Source organism: Fringilla coelebs (assembly GCF_963513975.1).
Source record: "Fringilla coelebs genome assembly, chromosome: 4".
NCBI lineage: Eukaryota > Metazoa > Chordata > Aves > Passeriformes > Fringillidae > Fringilla > Fringilla coelebs.
Genome location: NC_140032.1, coordinates 68,659,792 through 68,681,504, shown reverse-complemented (window position 1 = coordinate 68,681,504; position 21,713 = coordinate 68,659,792). Strand labels below are relative to the sequence as shown.

Here is a 21,713-nt window from a genome sequence, read left to right as displayed (position 1 = left end):
GCCTTCTTGGCAACAGCCTGATATTGTTGACTTCTGTACTCTCTGTTCCCTTTTTTTATATACTTGCCATGTACTCAGGTGCTGCCTGTGTGTTTACCTCTGCCTAACTGTATTTTCTTCCTCTTGAACATTTTTAATTTCATCCTGTGCTTGCAATACATCTCCAATTTATCAAGCTGAATTCTGTGCCTGTCCTGCAATGTGTACCAAGCTGAGTGCAGGGTTGCTGAAGGGCACCTGTCTGTGATAGGGTTTGATCACTGGGCCATAACAGGGTTTGATGCAGGTAGGTGAAAATGTAGGTGGATAATGGAGGGTTTGGTGGATTTTGCTTGGGAGATGGAGGGTAAGTAGGAAATGTGTGGGGCAGATTCATTCCAGGCCCTTGTCAATGGCATATCAAACCCTTTCTTCATTTACAATGATACTTAGCTTATTTTTAAAGAGATTCTTAGCTATTACTTAGTAATTTTCAATTAGCAGTTGCTCTTACTAGTAGTTTTACTAGTAATTGTGATTTCAATTTGAAGTATTTGGAATGTACCTAGTCTTAGAGATAATATTTAGTCAAATTATAAGAGGTTTGTTTTCTAGTTGTGGTTGTTTGGAGACTCAGTGGCAAATGATATAAATGAAAAATTAGTCAGATTTTTTTCAAGTACATACCACTGCAATTTGGGCATTCACTCTCCTGTTTCTGTACTCGTATACCTCAATTCTCTGTTGAGCTTCTCACACATTAACCTAACAACTGGAGTTTCTGAAGGCCCCCTATCATCACAAATAAGTATCATTGCTCTCGGTGAAACCCTCGGGTTTCTGGAGCTGTTTCTTAGGACGTTCTCCCAGTAATGATCTCTTTGAAACCACAGAGAGGTCTAGTAGCACCAACTCCTGTGTCATGGTTTAATCCACCTTGGTAAATAAGAATAATTTTGCCTACACTTTGCCCTGGAAATGTGTCTGCTTGGGCCTATTAGTACTATTTCTTTCTTTTCACAGTAACTCCTTTTCAAAAATAATTTCCTATCTTTTAAATGAGATTTTATTTCTCCCTTTAATGAAAAATGTAGAATTCTCTATGTTAAAATGTAGGCCAGACCTCAGTAAGTATTCTTAATTGGTCTATATTAAGGGTCTGCCCTTCGTGTTATTTATATCTCTATAACTTTTTGTAATTTGCAGCTTTTTCCATCAATAATTTTATACTTTTTGTTCAGATCTTTCAGTATGATTTGGGTCCATTTTGTATGGACCACACTGATAGTATACATTGCTGGGGCTTTTATCAAAAGCCCTGTAGACTTGTGAGCCAAAGCCCTAATGAAATCTTACTGGAGTTTACTTTATCAAACTAATTCATGGTCTCATGGGAAAATAGGCAGGTTTTTTTATTCCTGACAAAACTAATTTTCTGTGTAGACTGGCGTTAATTGTACTATCATCCTTTCATTGTACACTGATTTCTTCCTGTACCAGCCTCTCCATCAGTTTCCCTGACGTTGATGTCAGGCAAAATGATCTGCAATTTCCTTATTAAATAATGGAACAATGCTTGCTTCTCCTCTGTCTTGGGGATCTTATGTGGAATTTCAAGATATGTTTTGCTTAGTTTGGTTCTTTTTACTTTTGTCTTTTAGTGCTTAGGTTTAAGGTTCATTCCTGTTAAACTGCTATTATTTTAGTTCTGATGTTTTGGAATCTTAGTAGTGAACATACAAATTTCTTTTTTAATAGATCATATGAGGTGTGTTTTAGGGGCACAAAGCTGGTAAAGTAATATACAGTGGACATAGAAGTTGTTTTTAGGGCATTTTAGGAATGCACAGATATATTCTGGTATTGAAGGAAAATGTTAATCTCTGTGAAAGAGCAACAAAAAAAAATGAACAGTAAATACAGTGAATAGAGTTTATGTATAACATTGATATTATAACCTAAAGGTATAGCCACTGAATTTTCACTGTTCTGAACAATGTGAAAGAAAAATGTATAAGAGATTAGTTTGTAACTAAGGCTCACTGCAGCACTGCTAAATGAATATAAAGAGTTAATTGTACTCAAGAAGAAAAGGTGTGAGAACAGCCAGATTGAAAAGAGGTTGTTAAACAGGAGTGTGTCCATTTCTGACTATCCCATTTGATTTTTTTTTTTGGAGGGGTATGGCATAGTCAGGATCTTTCCATGTTCTCCCTCACTTTTCATACCTATCCCCAGAGGCATCTGTGGTGCTGATGTTTGCTTGGCCAAGGGAATCTGAATGAGAGTATTCACAATGTACCATTGCTGAGCCCAAATCATCAGTGTGCTCATGGAGAGGTTTTCCCCACAGTGCCTGTTCATTCCTTTTTATCTCTTTCTTTTAAAGCTATGGCTGATGTGAGCACTTGGAGCTTTCAAAACCCTTTGATATGTGGTAACTAGTTTCTCTCTGGTAAATAAAAGAAGAAAACTATGAGAGTAAAACAGTGAAATGGATTTTTAGATTCTCCCATCAAATAGCATGGGGTCAGCATCACCCTGCCTTCCTGAAGAAGTGAAGCTGTATTTCTCAGGAAATTAGTGAGTATTACAAGAGCTGCTGGGTCCGAACTGTGATAAGTATCTAGCTTTTCACATTTGGTTCCATGTGAGACTGGGTGACAGAGGTGCAAAATGGACTGAAAAGCAGGATTTTGTGTTTGGGGGACGTAGTATCTCTCTGCCATTTTGCTTGCCTTTGTTAGTGTTGTAGAAGAGTTTCTGTGTTTTATGAGAATTTTATGTGAATTTTGTGGTTTCACATTTGGAACCAAATGTGGTACTTATCACAATAATTGTGGTCCTTATTACAATTTCTGAGGTTGCTACTTACATTTCATCACTGGCAGGTTGCACACTGTTAGGTTTCTGAGGCAGGGGCTTTCCATGGCCATGTGTTTCTGCAGCCTTTAGCATAGTTGGTACTTCATGTGAGGCTGTAAAACCAATGCAAGGGATGAATTAAATCCATTTTTGTTGGAATCCAAATATCATTTGCATAATTTATGAGCTTTTTTGTTAATTTTTGTCCCTCCATTAGATCAGAGAGGACAGCAATAGTTGTCACTGGTAAGAAGCTATGCAAAATAGAAAATTTATGGGATTTCACTTAGGCTATAGAAAAATTTTCTATTACAGCTAAAATGACATCAAATGAGTCCCCTTGGTTTTAGTATTACATTTAGTCTTCTGAATCACCAGGGAGCTGATTTTTAATCTTTCTACAGCCATGAGTGTTACACACTCACTTCTGGCAGTTTATACCAGGTCCTAGGAGAGGCAGGAGGAGTTGTGTCAACAATGTGGCAGACTTCATTTGGCACCTCTGCTCCCAAATGGATAATGTGAACATCTGAAAACAGCATGTACCTCACTGGTGGCAGCCTAATCTGCTGCCCTGGGTTCAAAGTGAAAGAGAACCTCATCCATTCAGCCCAAATAACAAGTAGCTGGTTCAGCCCTGCCTGTGCCCTGCTCTGGCATCCCATTTTTAGGCATTCACTGCAGATTTTAGGGCAGGGCAGGATCAAACAGTGTGAACTGTGTGAGAAGAAAGCTGCCAGAAAGAGTAAGGAATATGGGGGCAGCAGAATGGAAATAAGCACATAATTTTGTAAAGTGTTCCAATATGGAACAATATTAAGGAGGCTCTTGATGAGCCTAAAACTTCTTCCAGCTGCTTGTGAGCTACCAGTGCCTGACATTCCTGACTTCTGGCTTCTAAGCCTGGTCTCTTTTTAGAACCTTGAAAAAATCCCAGTTTTTATTGGAGCTTATTGAATTTATTTTAATTTTATTTATTTCAAGAGTAAAATGTTTATGTGGAAACAAGTTTGTGTGGTGTTCTCATGGCTCAAATAGTAATACGAGCACCCCTGAGGAAATGAAAAGTGACACAGCATGGGCCAGCCTGTGAGGACAGCTGAGTGCTTGAAGGCTGCAGCCTGGCTCCTCAGTTCATCCTGCACTGAGCACATACATATTCCCTGCTGTTGTCCTCCTTTCCATGTGAGACTGGGTGACAGAGGTGCAAAATGGACTGAAAAGCAGAGTTTTGGTGGGGGTGGGACATAGCATCTCTGCCATTTTGCTTTCCTTTGTTAGTAGATGTAGAAGAGTTCCTGGCTTTTATGAGAATTTTGTGCTGCCTACACTCTTCCAGTATAGTGCCATTACCAGGTAAAAGCATGAGCAGAGAAGTATTGCAGTACTGGACTTCAGTACATTCATACAAACTTCAGGTTCATTTATACTGTGTTATCAGAATTTGCACTGTGTGCCTTTTGATTAGAGCTGCCAACATCTATTTTGTTCTGTGACAGCTGAATTACGGGTTTTGTGAGGAAAACCTCACAGCTGATTAAACTTGTATTGACAGGATTGCATTCTGTATTAACAGGAAAACAGCTACTTCAGGCCCCCTAAATCCCATCTTTGCCTCTGCTTTTACTTTAAGGCCCTGAAAACCCAGAGTAAATCAGGAAGCATTTGCCACCAAAGATTCTTTCAGTGTAAAGGAAACCAAATATGTCATTGCCAATTGACCAGAGTAGCTCTTTTGATACATTTATGTCTTCTTTTAATCTGCTCTTTGTCTTTCACTTGTGGATTGATTTATCCTTCCAGCATTTCTGTCTTAGGCAAAATATTTTTGTTAGTTTGTAGAAGATAAATCACAGCTCTTCCCTCTAAATACTTAGTGCCTGACTCTTAATTTCTTGATCTCTGTGTGTGAATAAAAGTCTGACCTTGTTTTGCTACTTAAAAGTACTAGGGGGAGGTAAGGGAATACAGAAGTGTACATAATGAAAACATCAAAAGGAAAAAAACAACACAAAACCAAATCAATCAAAAGGAAAAAAACAACACAAAACCAAATCAATCTTCTTGGTGGTTTTGAATTTTTTGTGAGGTTGAAAGATGTTGATTTTCTATGGGCTAATATTCATTTTAACTGATACATGGAGTTTAATGTTGCAACCAGGTAAAACAAATTTTAGCATTCCTGTAATCTTGTAATTCAATTGCTTGCTAGAGGATGAATTATTTAGAATGGAAAGTGTATAACAAAAGAAGGATATAAATATATCTATAGAAACAAAAGGAGCAGGAACTGGAATTCTATAATGTTTATAGTTGCTAATAAGGAAAGGAAATAAATACAAGTTGTTCTTAAACAAGCTGGTAAAATTGAAAGTGAACGCTGCAAGTTTTCCCAAGTGCTTTCCAGCCATAAAAGCTTGCAGAAAGTAGATTTTACCACAGATACAGCCCAGCTGAGCATGGAGCTGAAACATGCACAGTGCTATTGTTTCCATTTGCTAACAGGCCTTGCTTGCTTCAGGGGTCCCTGCATGTTCCGGCTGCTTTTCATTCCAAGTAGCTCAAAGCTTTAGGACTGTTTGGTCCCTTCACATCTCAGTAGGAAAGCTTTGGATTGAAACAGCCTCCCTCATTCAAAAACAGAGCTTCTTTCTTCTTCTTCTTTTTGCTTTTTTTTTAATAATTCCCCCAGGATTCTTGCTGTTTCAGAAGAGTTGTGCTCATGAATAGTAATATGAAATAAAATAATTTATGAAGCTCTTACTACAATGTAATTTTAAAAAGATGGGGGTGAAATATCTGAAATATCTTTCAGTTCGTGTGTTTATCTGTGTCTTTGACTATCTATTGGTTCTTGTAACTCCAGGACCCTTCAAATTCACTAGCCAGCATCAAGCACATCTAGTGGAAAGATAAATGTGACAAAGTACTGTGAATGCCTCAAAAAAAAAAAAGGGTGTCCTGTTGAGAAGAGACACCGTTATCATGCCTTCATCAAGAGTCAGGTTGTCAGTGACCATCTCAGGAGGGGACAGCAGAGAACCAGCAGCTTGCTGGGTCTGGAGCTTCAACTGGAGCTCTGCGCAGTCCCAGGAAGGTGTTAATATGATTGATTTAAAAGCCTGGCAGCCACAAAATACAAATAGAAAAAACACAGCTGGGTTTATTTCAATGCTCTCAGAGCAAGCAGCTCTCTTGCTTCAGGCTGGACTCTGTCTGCTCTCTTGCTCCTTTTCCCCTGCTAACGTTGAGCTTACCCACTACTTGCAAAAAGAGTGTGGAGACATCATAACTTCATTACCTTGCCTAATTTTGCTCTCTTAGTTTTAGTTTCTTTTGAAAGGAATTGGAGAAATGTCCCTCGGCACACTGACCTTCCAGCTTCCAGCTCTAGTGTCAAGTTCTTTTCTGGTGTGTCTGGTGTCCTCACCACATTTCACCATATTCCCTTTTGTTCTTGCTCTTATCATCACCAGTGATTGAAAATACCTTACACTCTAGTGCAAGAGCAAAATACCCTCTCCTCTTCACATCTCCCTGAGGAAACTCTTCTTTGGCAGCACGCAGACACAAGTCAATAGCAACAGCCATCATTATCCGACCATGCTGCTGCTTCTGGTTTGTTGCTCCCCTTTTGATCTTGCTGTGTTCTGCTCACAGACCTGTGCTGCTTAGCAAAGGTCCTTGGGACATGGCCCATCAGGCCTTTGTGTTTTGTACAGGGTATTTCTGTTCTCTGGCTGAATGTCTTGACCTTTAAAAGGCAACTCTAAGGCTGTCAAAATGTGGTTTATTTAATCAAGAATCTTATTCAGAGATAGCAACTCTCTGTTACAGGCCTGAAATTCTCTCTGTGTATTGTTCATGCCGACACAGCTTTGCCCACACAAATGTTCATGGAGCTCAAATAAAAGGAGCTGTAAATAGAGAAGAAAAGGCCTTCAAAATGATGAGGTAAGCTTTCTTAATATTTACAATCTTCCTTGTTGGTAAAATGGGTAATTTGAATTCAACCTCATCTGTTTTTATTTCAAAAATGAGAAAAATACAACCAATACTTTTTTCCCTCAGTGGAGCAGATTAGTGAGCTCCAATGAGCTAAGCACAACACAATGAAATGAGGTAATTTAAAGAAAACCATTAAAGGTAAAAACATTTGAGTAATCAACAACAATGTTCCCTTCAGAACGGGTCATTACAACAAAGGTGGTTGTGCTGCCAGTCCTGTTGATTTTCACTGACTACAAAGCAGAATAGAAACTTTCTCCATAAATCCCTGGGTGCTAATGCAGGAAGGTGGCTGTGTAATCTGAGCTGTCTGACCCTGGCAAAGGAACAGACTGTAAGCTCACTGCCTAAAGAAATGATTAAAAAATTCAGTGCTGGGAGGAGAACTTGCTTCTTTATTAATGTTTATCAGATTAAAGAAGTTAAATAACTGAAGCAATGTGAGCAGTGCATAAAAGCAGGGAAGTGAAAGGAAAAAAACTGGTCTGGGAGCGTGCCATGGCCTCTGTCACAGAGCCTCTCATTGATCTGCCTTCCAATTCATTCTGTCAAACAGCTGGCATGGCCTGGGGTCCACAGGCAGAGGAAGAGCACCATTCATTCACCCTGCTGTCCTGAGCACAGATGCTTTCCCTGGTGCCTGGTAGTTCCTAGCCAGCTTCCAGAGCTTTGGCAGAATTGTTCACAGGTGTCTGACACACCAGGATGACACAGAAATTCATACAAAAGGGATATGAGGTTAATGCATAGTTAATACTGTTGTTTTTATCTCTGTAAAGTGTATCTCCATGAATCTGGTAGGAAATAATATGTGCACATTACATTAAAATTCCTTCTTGGAAGGTATATATCCCAGAAGTTAAGGAAAGAAGCTAAGGAAAGAAGCTTTTTTTATTTGCATGTGAGAGTTTTAATGTGCTTTGAAAGGAATTGATCTGTCAGTGCTGGGGCCGAGATCGTTACCCACAGAAGAGCACAGCGCACAGCTTGCTCTTCAAAGAGCCTTTTAATGTGCCATTCCAGGCAGCTGCACAGCCCAGCAGAAAGGGCAGGCTGGAGTGGCATCCTTCTCTTCTCAACACCACGCTTTTGCTGTGGTTGACTAAACCTCCCCAATAAAAGCTGTGACTCTCAGGCCAGTCCCACAGCACACTGCCGTGTCCCTGTTCCTCCTCAGCATTTACTGTCACGGTGGTAGGAAAGCTCAGGATTAATGCCAGCTCAGGAGAGCACGGATTTTAGACCAAAGATGTTTCTCAAAGTCTCTACAAGAGTCAGTACAAACTGAAGTGGCCATTTATAGGAAAAGTAAAAGGCAAATTAGTGACAGCAAGTATTTTAACAGGGGAATCTAATTTTTCTCCTTTTACCACATGTTATGCAAAGGACGATGGTGAGTTCTGTATTTGCTGGCAGTGGAGGGAAGTCTGGGGAATCTATTCATTTTCCTCCTCATTTAAACAAACACTCTCAGAACCATGACCAAGAAAGGAAGTAAAAGTACTTAGCAAACTTATATTAAGTGTTCTAACTCAATGTTTGTATTTTGCTCCTGAAAAATATACTGACTGTATTGATAGCACCATAGTGTCCAGCTCCTACAGTCTGATGTGGGAGAGGGCTCAGGGAATAGTTTTAACCTTGTATGGAAACCTAGTTTTATTTTCAAAATACCTGCAGCTCAGAACAGTCTGAGCTATTCTGAAGCAAAAATTGTGTCCTTCAAAGAAAGTTCATGCAACTCCCACAGGGTAATCCTGTCTGGAAGAAAAAGCTACTGGTGCCCAGAGACAGGAATCCCTCTGAGGAAACATGTCTCTTCCCCTAACTTTCTAGTGCTTTGGGAATGTGATTGTAAAACAGAGGTCTTGTGAACACCAAGAATATTCCTGTAGAAAGATGATTTCTTTTCACCAGATAGCTGTCTCAGATAATATCAGCCTGCTACATAATGCTACTGCTAGCCAAGACTTTATAGATTTTCATTTCATGGATAAACCTGTGACTTTGCTTACTAATCTGGAAGATTTTGCATAGAGGCAACAATATTTATGAAATTATACTCCATTCCCATAAGTCTGTATTTTTGGCTATTGAGCCTGAAGTTCTCACTTTGGGGATTGTAAAGCAGATTTTAAATGTGATTGAAAAGATAATTTGGTCTTGAGAAGCCAAAATATTTAAATTTTGTTACCTTTTTATTCTCATCTCATCAGTTTGAATGTTTCATGCTACAAGTACCTTGTGTCTAAGTAAAATTTTATTAGTTAAGGATGAGCTGTAACTCCCAAATGCACTGTCAAAAGAAAAAGGAAAATCAATGAAGAACTGATGGGGGTTTTTTAAGGATACACCTGAAAGGTTTGGATGAAAGATTTTAATTTCTTTCCATAATTTATCACCTCCACTATCAAAATAATGTCCCTCCTGCCACGGAAGGGATAAGTCATAAACGGCATTGGATGGTAGGTGTTGTGTTTTTAATCAAAAGTGTTACCACTGCGTGGCTTGGTTTTCCTCAGGAAAATCCCATGTCTTTTGCAGAGTTGAAGCAAAATGTTTTGAACTTATTTGCTGCCTTGAAATAAATTAATCATAGGTACGGAAAAGAGATGGAATTGCGAAAGGCAGGTATTTTATGGCAAGGAGTGGCCCATTATTTCATCTTTCTGAGATCAGGACAGGATATGATGGGCAGATTCATGCCTCTCAGTGACCTGACTAAGTGCAGAATGCAGTGGAAACATCACAGGCTCGGGAGTAAAAATAGCTGCAGAGGTACCTAGATACTTTGCTGTCCCTTTCACCATCATATTCTCCTCATGGCTGCAAAAGTAATTAAATCTGAGAAGCAGATTTGTGGGTCAAATTCTCCTCTCTGCCCTGTACTGTATGTTTAGAGTGACTCATTTCACCAGGGTTTATCTGTATTTATGGAAATGTACTATGAAGGAGAAGCTTGTTGATGATGACATTTTGACCTTGTTGGGAGATTTGCACCTGAAGTGGTATTTCTATCAAAACTGTGAGGAAGCACCAAATCTGAATGATGGTAATGTGTTATTTCACTTTGGCAATTTTGCTTTAAAAGCTGTTACTGTTTTTCTTGAACCACCAGATTCAGCTTTTTCTAAAATAACATATTTACTGCTTCTGTCCCACAATAGTTTACAGAAATTGTCTCTGTCTCCAGTGCTGTCTTGGGAATACTTAGAGGTGTCCATCAGTCTGAATATCTCTGAGTGACTAATACAGTGTATGAGCCCTGAGAACTTTGCTACCACACAGGAAGTACAGTGATGTCAGTGAGAGCTCAGTATAGATATGCGTTATCGATGTGATCTAATGAAGGAGACCGATACCCTCTGGAATCAGGACTATTTGTTCTGATGCTTCAAGAACCTTATTCTCCACAACTCTGGGAGCTTAAATCAGGTTTGTGTTGGTGAGGTTGCTCAGAAATAATAGGTACAAAAAGGGAAAAACAACAAAGGGTCTTGACAAGCATTTCTTGGCAATTCCCATTTCCCGTGAGAAGCAAACACACAAATGCTTTTTTCGAAGTGACGCAGATGTCACCGCACGTCCATTGCTTGGGAAGGCCCAGATGGACTCATGTTTGAAGAAAAAAACAACAGGCAGGGAGTTTGGAGAGGAAAAACTGGTTTTGATATTTTGTGGCTGTCACCTTCTGATAGAGGCGTGTGTAGGCAAGCAAGTGCTTCTCCCTCCCTGCCCACAGCTGCCAGGGCTGCTCTCAGTCAGAGGGTGCTCTGCCAGGCACTTTTGGGGGGAGGGAGAGTGCAAGGAGCACTGGCAGGCTGTGGTGGGGCCTGGCCATCAGCTCTGTCCCGACTCTCATGCTGCCAGGACAGCAGGAGGAATGCGGGGTGAGTGGCTTAGTGTGGGCCAGAATTCCAGTCTTGCCCAGCCTGCTCTTGTTCAAAGACTTGCTCTCTGAGTTGGCTTCTTCATGGAAAAGGACAGTTCCATCTCACCAATTAGTTAACACGGCTGCTGTGCACAGACCAGAAATAAAACAGCTGTGGAAAGAGGGGGGAAATGCTGGAGCTGTGAACCAGAGAAAGACACTGAGTTCTCCAGTGGCTCAAGGTCTCAGTTACATGAGCAGGGCTTCTAGCAGTACAATTCCTTCCTGGATACAAGTAGGGATTTAGTTCCTTCTGACTTCCTGCCATTTTTGTCTAATTGGCTAATTTTACTGACTTGATAGACAGAGAGTCAGAATTCCTCACCTCCATTTCTACCCTGTCACAAATTTGGATTATTTTTGTTATAACTAGTTATTTATTTATTACTGAAAAAGATGTTGTTAATTCATAATAAAAATTCAGAATCCCATATGGATGAAGCAAATGAATCACACATGTACTGAACATGGATTTGAAACACCAGCCTGTCAGTGTCATCCAGTGGAATTTGGCCAGAAGTTGCACTATAAATATGTGGGATCTACTTTGTCATAGGTTATATTTTGCTTGCCTTCTATGCTAGAACACTGATGTCTGATTTTGAATCATTATTTTTCCATTTATTCTCATTTGATATATGCAAATATGTCAGTGACTGGAAGTGGAGAAAGTTGGCAATTTATCTTTTCTAAGCGATCATCTAGGAATCAACAAACTATCAAACAAGGGTTTATTCCTATTGCTGAAGTAAGAAGGATTGCCCTGCCTGCTTTGACATTCCCAGCAAGGACATTTAAAAGTGTATCATCCACGTATGACTTGTCTTGGAAAGAATTTTACTTGCTTTTTTAATAGAGGTGTAAAAGAATATAAGGGACATTAAAGAAAGAGGGAAAGGAGTTTAGTCTGTATTAGTTGCAAACAGCAGGAGAAGAGAGGCTGTTGTTTCATTACCAGTGAGTAGATATCTACTGCATGTGATCTCTGAAAGATTCCTTAACTCTTTTCAAAAGTCTGGTCAAGCTCTTATCTGTATCATCTGTATCTATATCTTTATCTCAAAAGTTTTTGAACATTGCCCTAAAGAACTCAGTTATTAGGGCAAGTTCAAATTCCTTTTACCCACTGGAAGAACAAAATTGTCACTTTGGAACTTGTCTTCTATGAAAAGGAAAAAACAAAACACCCTATAATTCTTTCCAGGAACTTAAGCAAAAAAAGTGTTCAGAGAAGATTTTCTATTTAGGGGAAAACACTGAAAAGTCCCACGTGGCAGAGCCTCAGCACACATTACATATCAAACATACCCTCATGGCTGTGCAGCAGTGGAGAGTGCTCATGGGCACTCACAGGCCCTGCAGGGCTCAATGCTAATGAAATGGTTAATGATGGCAAATCATCCAGGGCAATAGCCTGTATTCCATGCAGCCTCGTAAAGGATTTTTTTCTTGACTTGTTTCACATCCCATATTGCAGGGCTTGTTTTGTCAGCCAATCCTTAGTGAGGCTGCTGAGCTGGGCCCTGCTCAGGCTCCAGCAAACTACAGCAATGAGGTTAATGCCCCTCAGTGCAGATTCATTAAAGTTTCTCATCTGAACTTGCCTTTTCTTCAGCAGAGGTCACTGATCCCTGTAATTTGATGACAAAGGTATTAATGAAATTTGTGCTAAAGAGCATTCATTTAGAGAAAAAAACCCCAAACCCAACAAATACTTTTAGTAATATTTAAAGTAACCTGGATTATTTTGAAGTACTGGTTCTAAAGGTTTACCTTTGATTTATGTAAAAAAATATTAAAGGATGGTAATCTAGAAGGGTGATCATGCAGAAACCTTTTTATCCAGTTGATTTTCAGCCAAAAGAAGACCAGTGGCTTCTCCCCATGTCTTTTTTTCCAAGGCCGTATGGTACTGTTTGTTTGGGAAGTAAGGCCTTCTTGAAACCAAAGATAGCCAGGAAAGAAGAACAATTTAATTTAGATTATAATTTGCAATTTAATTTGAGGCTGAGAAGACATTCTGAGAAGCATGGTAGTAATCCAGCGGAGGGAGAGTGAGATAAATAAGCTTGCACTAATGTCAGCACTAATTAGGATCCTGTTTTCAGCAGCTGAGGCAGAGTGGTCAGGAACAGCTCAATTATGTCCGTGCTGTACCACGGCTTGTGGTGAAGATAAAACCAGAGAAACTTCACAGTGTCTGGCTCTGAAATTTGGCAACAAAATACTGGAGGCTATTCCAGATGTGCTCATTGGGAATTTGAACAAATTATTACTTTCTTTCAACTTGCAAGGAGATGCAAAGCTTTCTTTCATTCTCCTGACTTAGAAGATAGCTTTAAACAATGACACATAAGTACATGAGTCTCACTTCAGAGGCTCCTCCAGTTTCCGTGATCATTTAGGAGTTAACATGTTCTGTTGTGCATTTGCTGGATTGGAATTCAATAGAGCTGTAACATTTCATCTCTCAGAGCTTATTTCTCCTCCTACCCCCAGTCTGTTAGGAGCTAATAACCTAAACCTCTAAGATAGCCTCGTATTACAGATATTGCACAGTTCCTAAATACAGTGGGAACAGTTATTCAGGTTCTCAAGTGCTGTTGTGAGACACAAATAATATTAAACATTACCTTGAGATGTCACATTTCATTTTTGTGGTGAGAACAGAGATGTGAATGTGGAACTCTGATGAAGACTTTGGAGCTTTAGAAATGATATTCCCTTTAAAGCTTCATCTGTGAGCTTAAAGACATTTCAAATAAAATGCTTTGTTCTTTCAGGGGGTTTTTGCATGGATGTAATTGGTTAAATATGTACAAAACCTGTCTACAGGCCTTGCCTTTGTACATATTTAGGGAAACAGACACTGTTTCTATAAATTATAATAAAATGTACGAATAGTATAGCAAATGACAAACATTGTAAAATGTTGTCTGAAAAGTTCAGCCAAGCACTAGATACAAATTGAATTTGATTTCCAAGATTCCAGACAAACATATTTTTGTTTCTCTAGATTTATGAGCCGTTCTAGTTCTCCACTAATTTCCTCTTACTTCTTGGAGCTGTATTTATATTTGGTTCACTTGGCCTTCTCGAGCATCCTTTGCTATGCCAGTCCTTAAGTTTGATTTTCCACTCAAGTACTCTTCTGGGGACACTCGGCACATCAATCCCTTGAGGGCTAAATTTGGAAAGCACAGCATCAATTGTTATCATTAACTGCCTTTAGAGTACATTGGAGTAGGGAGAGAAGTGATAGATTTCCCAAAGCTTCCTAAAGAACCATTTCCTACTTCAGACCAGGACACATGCTCTGCTATCTGTTTAATCAAGTAACAGAAGGAACAGTCATAGTCAAAAGCCAGAAGAGGAACAATTATCTAGTCAAATAATTTGAACATCTTTAGAATTTGACTCCACAATGCAGTAGAGCATAATTTCATTTTCCTCCAGACATTAAAATTATTAATAATAATAAGAAGTCACTATAAATTATGAACAGTACAAAGTGTTCAAACCAACTCAGTTGTAAATTTCTTTTGGCAAAATTCCAAAGGTCTTCCAGGGAGGATTTTTTGCCTGATACTGTGCCGCCTTTGCACTTATTTTCTTTTAGTACCAGCAAAGAGAAGCAGAAGGCTGGACCAGCCATTTTTCTGGGCAGGAGATGAAGACATCAAGAAAGACTCCTGATATTATCTTGAAAAAGGATGTAGGCTACTGGCTAAGGTTGGCAGTAATGGGAGGTGAGTTATTTCATAACTAGTTTGGATACTTTCCATGAGCTGGTTAGAGAAAAATGATATAATTCTGAAACTATAGCAGAGAAAGCACAAAGTGCAAATTACTCTAATGAAAGCTTTTGTGAGCAAAGCCTTTCATTATAGCTATTCCAAATGTGCAAAAGGGCAAAGTAACAAGTCTAAATACATTTTGCTTTTTCTTAAGCAGTGCCCAGTGTGCCTTGAGCTCCATTTGTTCAAGTAAGTAGGAATATGGTGATACAAAAGCAGATGGTGTTTCCTGCTATTGGATGACAGATGTTCCCTTATCCCTGAGATTATGCAGTTAAGTGTAATGCATTTATAGCTGGGTTATGCAAAATACTGAGCACCCTCAGCTCGCGTTAATGGCCCGGGCATCTGGAGGGGCCCAGTGCCTCCCAGGAGGTGCACAGCTCTTGGGAGTTGGGGACCTTCTTAGCTGAACTCTTCACCTCAGCTCTTGGTTTGGAGATGTCCTGATGATCGGTGTTCAGCACCTTTGGGAGCAGCTTGCAGTCGCCCTCGTTAGGCTTGAAGTCAAAGACCTTCCCTCTCTGCAGGAAATGAATCAAATGCCGAAGAACTCGGTTGATGCAATTGTGTGAATGTAGCAATGCCACCAACAATAACCGTGTGGAAACACACGTCTCTGTGTTGCGCTGAGGTAGAAAGGAGATAAGATAATCTCTGTGCTCAGTAGAAAATGCTCACTGAAAGCTAAACAGTTCCAGATGCTGGGCAGCCTCCCCTTTAACTTTACACTGCTGCAGTGTAGCAGCATTGGGTGAGCCCTTCAGTCAGCCCTGATCCTCACTGCCCCTTGAACATGGCCCTCCCAGGATTATCAAATAGGGCTCCTTCTCCTTCCACTGAGGTTTCTTTGGAATGGCCAGAAGCATTTTTATATTTATCAATATGGACCCTGAGATGAGGCTGGCAAATGTATGAAAGTCAGTCATATTGACTTTCATATATTAAAGAGCTGCCAGAGGAGTGCAAAAGGGGATGTCCCACTAATGAGAACTCTATTAAAATTCATTAGGAGGAAATTCTCCACAGTCATTATTTACCAGTTAAAAGTCAATGAGAAAGCAAGCTTTTACTTATTTCAGGGCTGATTGTGTAGATGCATAGTACAATCACCTATCTGTAACTTCTGGATGTTACTGCATACTCTAGATGGATATAGTTACAAAGCAATGATTTAGGACAACATGCCAAATGAGTTAATTCATCCTTGCCTTAAAAGTTCCTGGATTCCTGCTGAACCTTAGCTTTGACCTTCTCTGAATAGAAACAGGAGATAGTGACTTCAAAGCTGATACAATTCTTGGGTAACAGAGTGCATGACCAAGTTTCTGTTAGCACATATTAAAATAAATTTTCAGCAGTTAATTCCAATAGTATTTCATTGTATATTTTAGTGCTACAAATGGCAGTGTTCCTTTGTATAAAATTGTAACTTTTATTTCATTTGATGGTTTTCTGTGTTTTGAACAGTAGATTTTTCTTTTTAGCTTATGAAATACTGTAATTTGTAAAAAAAATTAATCAAGGAATTGCTGCTTAAAAAAAAATTGATCTCTTATACCAGCTCCCTCTAAATTCTTCTCTTTTTTAAACAATGCTGTGTTTTTATGTAAGCAATACACATGCCAGACACTTGTGTGAAAAATATGATGTGTACAGTGCACTTCATTTATTTCTTGACATAACATCATAAGTTGAAAAAACGCAGGAGTTTGTAGGAATTAAGTTAGGATATAAAACAGACTATGTCAAGAGAAGGAGACAACTTGCATTAAAAATGGGGAGACGAGGACTCGCTACATAGTTCATGCAAATCTTATGTGAACTTTATAAAAACATGAGAGGGGCTCACTGCAGCCATGTGACAAAGCACAGAGCATTGTCACCCCAGGACACTCACACAAACAGGACAGAGTTTCACTGTGGAGAAACCCAAATTCTGAATCTGAATCTAGTAAGTGCACAAACCCCATTGCTTATGGAAGTTCTGGATGTGAGAGTGCCTCACCACCTCCTGTGACCCAGAACGGGTCTAGGGCAGCACTCCCTGGCAGCACAGTTTCTTTCCCACTCTCTGCAAAGGGAGGAATTTGTCACTTTGGAACCTGTCTTCTTTGGAACCAGGTCTTCAGCACGCGCTGGTAGGAGTTATAGCACTGTACTGAACAAAACATATTGTCTGCCTGAAATCACAACAGAATTTCAGGATGAACGGCCTGGCATGAAATAAATATTTGAAGTTCAGTCCACTTCAGCCGATTTGCCCAAAATAATAGGTGATGGTTAAAAATTATATTTGGATTCCAAATACCCATCTAAATGCATTTTACTTGGCAGCATGACAGAACAGTCATTTTTAGAATTTTATGCCATTAAAATCAGAGGTCAGTTAAAGTGTAACTATCCAAACATTAGACTAATTATTGCTACCCCATGTCTGTCAAGGGCTTTGTTCCGTGTCAAGATGCCTGCACACTTTAGCATAAATACTGTAACTCTCCTTCCCTAGCATCCCTCTTTTCCTTCACCCCAACCCACACACAGAGTGGCATTTAAATAAGATTCTTCACACTGTGTCATAAATATTAATGACATGAAACTCAGAGCTTGGCATTTTTCACTAATGGCCCTCTTCATCACAATTTCACCCCTGGACTGCAGCCAGCCCCTGTGTAACTGGCTGACATTTTTTTAAAACATTTTACTATCAAAGTGAAACAAAATACTGAGACAATTTCTCACAAACTAAAATTGTTGGCAAATCCTCTCTCTGCATTGTGCGCTTGGGGTGTCATTTGGCATGACTTCCTGAACAATGCCCATGTTGGCTTGGCATGGTTTGCCTTGTAATTACAGCTTATGCTTTTCACCTAATCCCTGTAATAGCTCCAAATGAGCTGTGGATGAACATTTGATATAAAACTCAGCCTGGTTAAAAAAAAAAATCACGTATTTCCCTACAATCCAACTTTTCTATGAAGCTTCCAGAAAATCCCCACAGAAAGATTAATACCGTTGTTGGCATTTCTTAGTTCTTGTGGTTATTTGCATCATTTCTGTCCTTTCAGTCTGAGCCGTACCAGTCATCTGAAATTGTAAATTAAACAACAAACAATGTTTTGGAGATATTTATGGCAGTGTTCAAGATTTAATTTTCTGTTGTCTTTCTGCCTGAATGAAACACGTACAGCTCAGTCTCTCCATACAAGATAATGAGCCTTCTGAACAAGCTGCCAGACACTGACACACTTCCTGAAACAGCAAGTATGTGTTTGCTTCTTCTTAACCTTCATTTTCTATCTGAGTTAGGACCACAATCCCACAGGACATCCCACAGGCTTGAGCCTTTCAGTTTCTAGATCATCACTGAGAAACTGACATTTCATTAAAACAATTGGGTGAATGAGACCAAAAATAATTTGTCTTTTGCCTTCAGCAGAAAGTAAAAGTAGAAGGTGGATAAGCAGAAACATATTATGGGCTCATTGAAATCAAATGTATTTCACAGTGTGGTGTGGGTCAGAGCTTTTAGTGCTTTGAATTAAACAGGATAAAGAGCAAACAAAACCACAGGATTGTAGGGCTGGAAAGAATAAGAAATCACCTGATACAAGGCAAAAGCAGCAACCTTTGGGTGCTTCCTGGCAGACATTTGTCAGCCTGCCTTGAAATCTTCAGTAGAGATGCACAAAACCTCAGTCAAATTTTCCTGTTGTTCATGGCCCTTTTGTTACAAAATGTTTCTGATGGTGTGACATGAGTATTTCTTGAATTTTGTCTTGTTACTTCTGCAGACATATAAAATAGCCTTCTACATGTCTGAGAGACTGTTATCAAGGCTTTCCTCAGTCTGTTTGGCTAAATATCCCACTTTTCCAATATTTTACCCTAATTCATAATTTATAGATCACTTCATCATTTTTATTGCTATGTTTGGGACTGTGTCTGACCAGTCCATGGACTTCCAGAAGTGTGGTCCCTGACATAGCCACAGCAATCCAGCTAAAGCCTTATCAGTGCTGCTCTAGCAAAAGGGTTCCTCTGCAAACTTGTCTGCTATCCACATTCCAGAATGACACTTGGTGTTGGCAGCAGCATGACGTTGTTAAGTCCCGTCCTGTCTGCTCTCAGCTGTCATTTCTGTGCTCTTTTCTATCTGAATGTCTCCCTCCTCAGCTATTCCACATTTTCTCTCTGTGCGGGTTATTATTCCTGAGCGTGGTGATAACACCTGTAGAAGTCAAAAAAGGTACAAAGTTTTCCATTTGTATCTCCAGTTTGTCACAACTGTGTGGAGTCCTATTCTTGACCTCCAAAGTACTGGCAATGAACCAGACTTCATTTGTCTGTAGGTCAAACAAGCCTCTTCTGTGATGTGACCTTTGGGTAAGGGGTGAAAGCACTGACCAGCACTGGGACAGACCCCAGTGGAACATCCATTGGATACATCCTCCCGTTTGATAAGGAACATAACTGTTTAGCTCTGCACTCCCATTGGACATCCTTTTTCCGTAATTTGCTGTTATATGAGATAGTATTACAGACATAACACTAATGAATGCTAAATATCTAAGGATCATCGTTTTACTTTCTGCTTTATTTCTCAATAATACAATTTTGAAAAAAAATTGCTTAATGTGCAGTCAACAGGGGAACCTTTGAAAGCACACATTTAAAATAACATCTTTTATATTGGTTTGTTTCTCCTTCAACATATAGAATTAAAATAACAAAAAATGTTCTTTCGTTCTGAATGATCTGGAGGTACTTATTATAAACTTGTGCCTTTTAAAAGTCTGCATAATTTAATGGTTGGGTATCAAATGCAACTTAAATTGTCTCTACTGTATGAAGACAATTTATGATATATTTCAAATTCAGGTAAGTATTTGAATTATAGAAACTTGGAGCATTTGCTGACTGGCTTTCATCCGCTCTGAAATCTCCAGCCATCCAGTAAATTCAAGGTCAGTACGAGAATGCTTGGATTCAGAATGCAAATTCTTTTAAGGTCTCAAAGTTCTGAAAATTTACGAGTGTTTGCATCTGGTGTTTTGATTTGCCTCCTTCTACTTATATCTTTGTTTTAACATGTAAGGTTCTATTTTTAAAAAAAAAAGTGCAGTTATATAGGGGTGTTTATCAGATATATGCCCAATATATAAAATGGTAATGGACCAGTCCAAAACTGTGGAATGGGCTGTGGTGTCCTCCTGTTGTTTAAGGGCTTGAAGTATTTTATAAACTCCTACTTTTAACTTATGCATGCACTCAGAGATATGGAATGCTTTGATTCTTAATTTAGAACCTTCATACTGTGCTTTGACTCTGGAAAACAAAGGCAGCTCACCTAGGAGTTCACAACTCGGAAGGGCTGCTTCCTTTCATTGCTGTCACCATTAGAACTTCCTATACAACAGGAGTCCAAGTGTGAAGTGCAAAACTCCAAGTGTTCTTTAGGGTGGAAGCAGAACCATTACTGTCCTCAATTCTTTCCAAAGCAGAAGGAGTAGAGGATTGTCTGGCTGAAGTAAGAAGTGCAAGGAAAAACCTATGGTGTCTCTTTTTAAGGATATCGTGGAATAACACTGGAACAAAATTTGACTTGTGAGGAAATTGCCCCTTTTGGATGATAAAATATTCCATTAGAAAGGGATCACAGCACCCTGCATTTCCATGGTGCTTAGTTTCCTGAAACCCTAAACCCTTCCTAAGTGTTAACTAACTCACTTTGTAATTCTCCCTTTAGGGAAAAATAGTACTTCCAGACCTTTTTTGACAGATGTTGAAACTTTGTCTCTGGCGGACAGAATTGTATACCCCAGGTCAAAGCAGAAACAGAGATCTCAGCCCCAGGTTGTCTCTTATATGAATATCAGGTTTAGTCCTACAAGTTGGCAAGCTCTTGGAACAGCCAAGAGGTGAAAGAGTCCCAGACTTTGTACAAATACTCATGGCCCTTTTACAAGTAATACTTGTGTTTCTGTCCTGCTGAGAGATTTTGGAGTGATGCTGAGTGACCTTAACTAAATTTGCCTAGAACTTGATCTATTGTCTTCACAGCAGATGTTTTGCTGGTGCTCACCCAGGAAAGTCCTTATGCAAATGGATAAATTAGCAGCACTGTTCCCATTACACAGGCGTCACAAGCTGAGCTGGTGAGCTCTGCACTTCCAGCACAAGTGAACTGGGTCTGTTACCATACTTCTTGTGACGCCCTGGCAAGGAAGAGCTCTTTTAATCTAGATTCTTTTTGCAAAGTTATTTGTTCAAACGGCTTGAAAGCTGTTCCAGTGTGGAACGCTAGGCTGTCAGCATGGAGCCCTGAAACCTGATGTCTTCCCTATGAGTGTCTTGAGGGCCAAGCTATTCCAGTGAAACGCAAACCTGAAGCCAGCCAGATTTATTTTGTCAGCCTGTAGCTCACTGCAGTTTGTTTGAGCTGAAATCTGAGGGCTTCCAGCAAGGCAGGAGCAAAGAGAATTCTAGGAAAGAACATGTGGTGTTTTAGTGTGTGGGGTTGGTTCTCATGCTTTCTGTTATGGCCCTACAAGATTCCTGTAAGCCCCAACCCAGTGCTGTGAGCTCCTCACAGAGCTGGTTTCAGAGAGCAGCATGTGTGCAAGGAGTGATGGCTTGGCATCGTGCCCAATTTACTTCTACAAATAGGAACTAAAGATGAGGTCTTCTTGTGTGGCTGGATAAAATACATATCCTGCCTTACAGCTGAGGACACATGCACAGTCTTAATCACAAATCTTCACCAAGAAACTGTTTCTAAATAAGTGGATAAGTGTTGGCCAATTGTTTATCACTTTTTACTGCTGGTATGTTTAACGGGAGACCGGATGATTGGAGCAATGCAACAGCATTACAGGAAAATATTCATCCTTTTCCCAGCAAATGCTTGCACTCATTTTTATTTGCTTGTTGTGACAATATGTTTGCGAAAGTGACTGTAGGACTTGAAACTGAGATTAGTTTCATGATGAGATGGAGTATATTTGAAACAAATTTAGCCCGGAAGGCTATCCGGTCAGGAAGAGGAAACAATATCAAGGAACTAAGTTGAGCAAACAACTCAGATACTGAATTGTGAATATTGAGCACTCAGAAAAATTTCATATGGGCTG

At 39.6% G+C, this 21,713-nt stretch overlaps 1 protein-coding gene across 3 annotated transcripts in view; it reads right to left on the bottom strand.

Moving 5' to 3' along the window:
* Positions 1-21,713, bottom strand: part of PDE5A (phosphodiesterase 5A) — a 106,099-nt gene that overhangs the window by 54,124 nt on the left and 30,262 nt on the right. For 2 of the 3 annotated variants that reach the window (XM_084205208.1, XM_084205207.1), the window contains exon 3: positions 2,855-2,957. In XM_084205208.1, the coding sequence (XP_084061334.1) occupies positions 2,855-2,937 (83 nt within the window). In that variant the 5' untranslated portion in view covers positions 2,938-2,957. Of the gene's footprint in view, positions 1-2,854; positions 2,958-21,713 lie in introns of those variants that run through there. The other variant, XM_084205210.1, reaches the window with a different exon arrangement.